Source organism: Sorex fumeus, unplaced genomic scaffold (assembly GCF_029834395.1).
Source record: "Sorex fumeus unplaced genomic scaffold, SorFum_2.1 ptg000001l, whole genome shotgun sequence".
NCBI lineage: Eukaryota > Metazoa > Chordata > Mammalia > Eulipotyphla > Soricidae > Sorex > Sorex fumeus.
In genome coordinates this window covers 8,786,917-8,790,467 of record NW_026606058.1, presented here as the reverse complement: position 1 = coordinate 8,790,467, position 3,551 = coordinate 8,786,917, and the positions used below count along the sequence as shown (strand labels likewise).

Below are 3,551 nucleotides of genomic sequence, written 5' to 3'. Positions count from 1 at the left end.
CAGGAATACTCTCCATAGCTTGCTTGGCTCTCAGAGAGGGGCAGAGGAATCAAACCCAGGTCAGCCGCCAGCCGTACCCGCTGTGCTATCTCTCCAGCCCACCTCCCATTTTCTTGCCACTGACCCTCAAGTAGTGTGTGTGTGTGTGTGTGTGTGTGTCTGTGTCTGTGTCTGTGTCTGTGTGTGTGCTGTATCAGTGCAGACAGCTTGTTCCAAGGCTCCTGCCTCACTTTCCTGTCAGAATGGGCCGTATCCCCCAGCAGCAGCCCACGCTGCCCATCGCCACCATTCCTGATAACAAATGCCAGCCCGCTCCCACAGAAGCACGATTAAAATGTCAGCACAGGGATGACGAAGGGGCCAAGAGGGTCCTTGGAGACAGACTGTGTTAGTATGAGTTAATACTTGACAGCAGGGCTGGGGCCCCCGCATGCTGCTGGCTGCCGGCTGGCCTGGAGTAGGCCCCGGGTAGGGCTGGGGCCCCTGTCACGCCACTGTGGTCACCGCTGCGGGTGCAGGGTGGCCTCTGGTGGGGAGGCACAGCGCCCCAGTCCGGTGCAGGGAGGGTGGGGCGTGGAAGGAGGCCCAGATATTTGCAGGTTTAAAAATATTAGTAATGCAATGGGCAAAACTGAGATATGCATTTCATAAGGGATTTATAGATTTTCATGCATTTCATAACAAACTACACATTTCCATATCGATAGTGGTAGTCAGTTACTCTCTACTTGGACCTCAGCACCCCAACATCACATAGCTTGCACTACCACATATATGATCTTATTCTAGTAAGCTAAACTTGCCCAGGACCACACAACCAATAGGCAAGGAACTAAGATTCTAATATAGACCTGTCTTTTGCGGACTTTCAATTAATTAGTCCTTTTGATTGTTTCTATACTCTCCAGATGGCTATACTGATTTTTCCAGGGCATACAGGGGCTGAGTTGTCCACATTTGTGTTTCATATAGTACTTAGTAGAGAGAGGGAGACAGACAGACACAGAGGTCTGGAAATGTTTAATGGAATGCTGAGATGCAATTTCTAGCCTTCATAAAGATGGCACAGAGTTCCTTTTCTTGCTCATAATTGCCACCTCCAAATAAACTATAACTTACCAGAAATTTTACTCCATGGCTTGGAGGCCAACCACACATGCTAGGGGGAAAAGGAGCTCAGATAGAGAAGGGAGCACCACATAAAGGGTGTTGGGAGGATCCTCCCAGGATGGGAGAAGCATGCTGAAAGTAGACTATAGACCGAACATGTTTGCCACTCATTGCCTCTTTTGCAAACCACAACACCCAAAAGGAGAGAGAGAACAAAAGGGAATGCCCTGCCACAGAGGCAGGGTGGGATGGGGGGGATGGGGGTGGGAGGAATGCTGGGATCCGTGGTGGTGGTGGGAAGTGGGCACTGGTGGAGGGATGGGCGTTTGATCATTATGTAATTGAAACCCAAGCACAAAAATTTGTAAGTCTACAACTGTACCTCATATGTCTCACTAATAAAAAATATATAAATAAAATTTAAAAACCAAATAAACTATAACTTCAGAATAAATATGTATGTAATTGGAGTTTCTCTGTTGGAAGAGGTCAAGAGATTAGCTAGGGGTTTTTAAAATAGATCACAGTAGTGTCAAAGCATTTTCAAATTTTGGCCCTTCTCTTTCCCTCCTCCAGATTTAGAAGGAAAGGCTAGAATAGACTGGTCTAAAGCTTGTATTCTGAAGAATGCCACATCTTTTCTTTGACTGTGATGGGTTCAAGGTGGAACTTGAACAGTTTTATATGAAAAGAACCCCTGACTCTTGGCCAGATAGTGCAGGCCAGTGGGGATTGTGCTGTAGTTTCTAGTCTCCTTCCTTTCACTACCAAATTGCAAACACACCTTTCTCAACTGTTCTCTCTTCATGCGATACAGACTAATTGTATGTTCCTCAATTGCACATCCTCCCCATTCTTCCTCATGAATATGTCTGAGTTTCCTGAAGCTATTTTCCAGTCCATGCTGCTAAATATCCTTCTCAACTTGCCTTCACACCTAATAAGTCCCTTTTGTATGACTCAGTGGTTCTGCACTTTTCGGTATCTACAGAAGCCAGCCACGTTCCATTCAGATTTTCACTGAATGCTCTTCCACTGTCTACAGTACACTGGTCTGGATGGTCATCCATGCTTTAGCTCCTTGCAAGCAAAGTATGAGCCTTTGTGCATCCATACATGTTTGTCTGCATACCCAAGTTATACACATGAATATGAAGTCAGTTGGCCTCAGGTGGCTTATGTGAGGTAGAGAAGAGAGAGATGGCTACTTCTTCCCAATCCACCTCTGCCACCCTGGAACTGATAAAGGCTAGAACTGATAAAGTCTGTGATGAACGCTTTCACCACATGGGCATGGCCATGGGGCCACGAGAAGCACGTGGGTTCAAGCAGCATATGTGCATACTTTCTTTGTCCAAGTTGGCTTTTACAGGTTTTTTCCAAGATGTTCCATGTGGGGTTTTCTGTGAGGTAAGAGTCCGTTACTAGGATATGTAGCCAAGGGAGTAAAATTGGGAGTGATTTATGATCTTTGAAATTCCTTTCTCCGGCCTTTATTCCCGCTACAGCTTTTCTTGGAGGGGGTCCAGCCTTCTCTGGGTCTGTTGGCAGCTGACACCAGGTGAAGTTATCAGGTCTTAGTTCTTATGCCTGCAAGGCAGGTTTTTTGCAGTCAAGGCTATTGGCTTTATTACTTCTTCAGAATTCCATTGTCATGGGCACCCTTTCCTATCTACTTGCCTGCTTCAGATGCATGCCTGCTTTTCTCTTGTGGACAGTCAAGAAATGCCACGTTAAAGATGCTGCGAATCTGATGACTCTTCACCAGATTGCCCAGAGTCCCATAAGTACTGCTTCCCGCAGGCAGTTTGAAAATAAGGTTCCCGAGAAACAGAAGCTATTCCAGGAAGATAATGGAATTCCAGTGCATCTGAAGGGTGGGGTGTCTGATGCCCTCCTGTATAGGGCCACTATGATTCTTACAGTTGGTGGAACAGCATATGCCGTATATCAGCTGGTTATGGCTTCATTTCCCAAGAAGCAGGACTGACTTCAATTTATTATTCCACAATTGATAAATGGACCACTAATCTGAATTCTTTGGGGATCAATATTTATTGACTTGTACTTAATTGCCGCCAGTAAAGCAGTCTTTACCATGAAAAAAAAGAAATGCCACGTTATTATAATCTTAAAAAATGTTTTCTGTTAGTATTCCATAATGTCTTGGACTAGTATTCCATAATGTCTGGACCACTGCAGCAAGGATTATCAAATTAGAATCTTGGTGTCAAAGATGTACCTTTTGATTCTTTTGAGAACAGCAAGGGGTAGTTAAGAGAATAATATTGGTTTTAGTATCTTGGGGAGCTGCTATCCAGTAGCTGGATGTACAGCCAGGTAGTGAAAAGATGGTGTCAGTAGAAGAGGTGGGTCACAGAGTGGGTGGGGAGGGGATGACTTATGAAGAGGTGACGAAGGCTGGGCACCTGCATGAACCA

General features: G+C 45.4%; 1 protein-coding gene across 1 annotated transcript; it reads left to right on the top strand.

Moving 5' to 3' along the window:
• The first annotated feature begins 242 nt into the window (after nucleotides 1-242).
• On the top strand, nucleotides 243-3,212 carry LOC130025421 (cytochrome c oxidase subunit 7A2, mitochondrial-like). The gene is made up of 2 exons (XM_056116396.1): nucleotides 243-387; nucleotides 2,829-3,212. The coding sequence occupies exons 1-2, from the start codon at nucleotides 243-245 to the stop codon at nucleotides 3,098-3,100; spliced, it is 417 nt and encodes a 138-aa protein (XP_055972371.1). The 3' UTR covers nucleotides 3,101-3,212.
• Nucleotides 3,213-3,551: the final 339 nt, after the last annotated feature.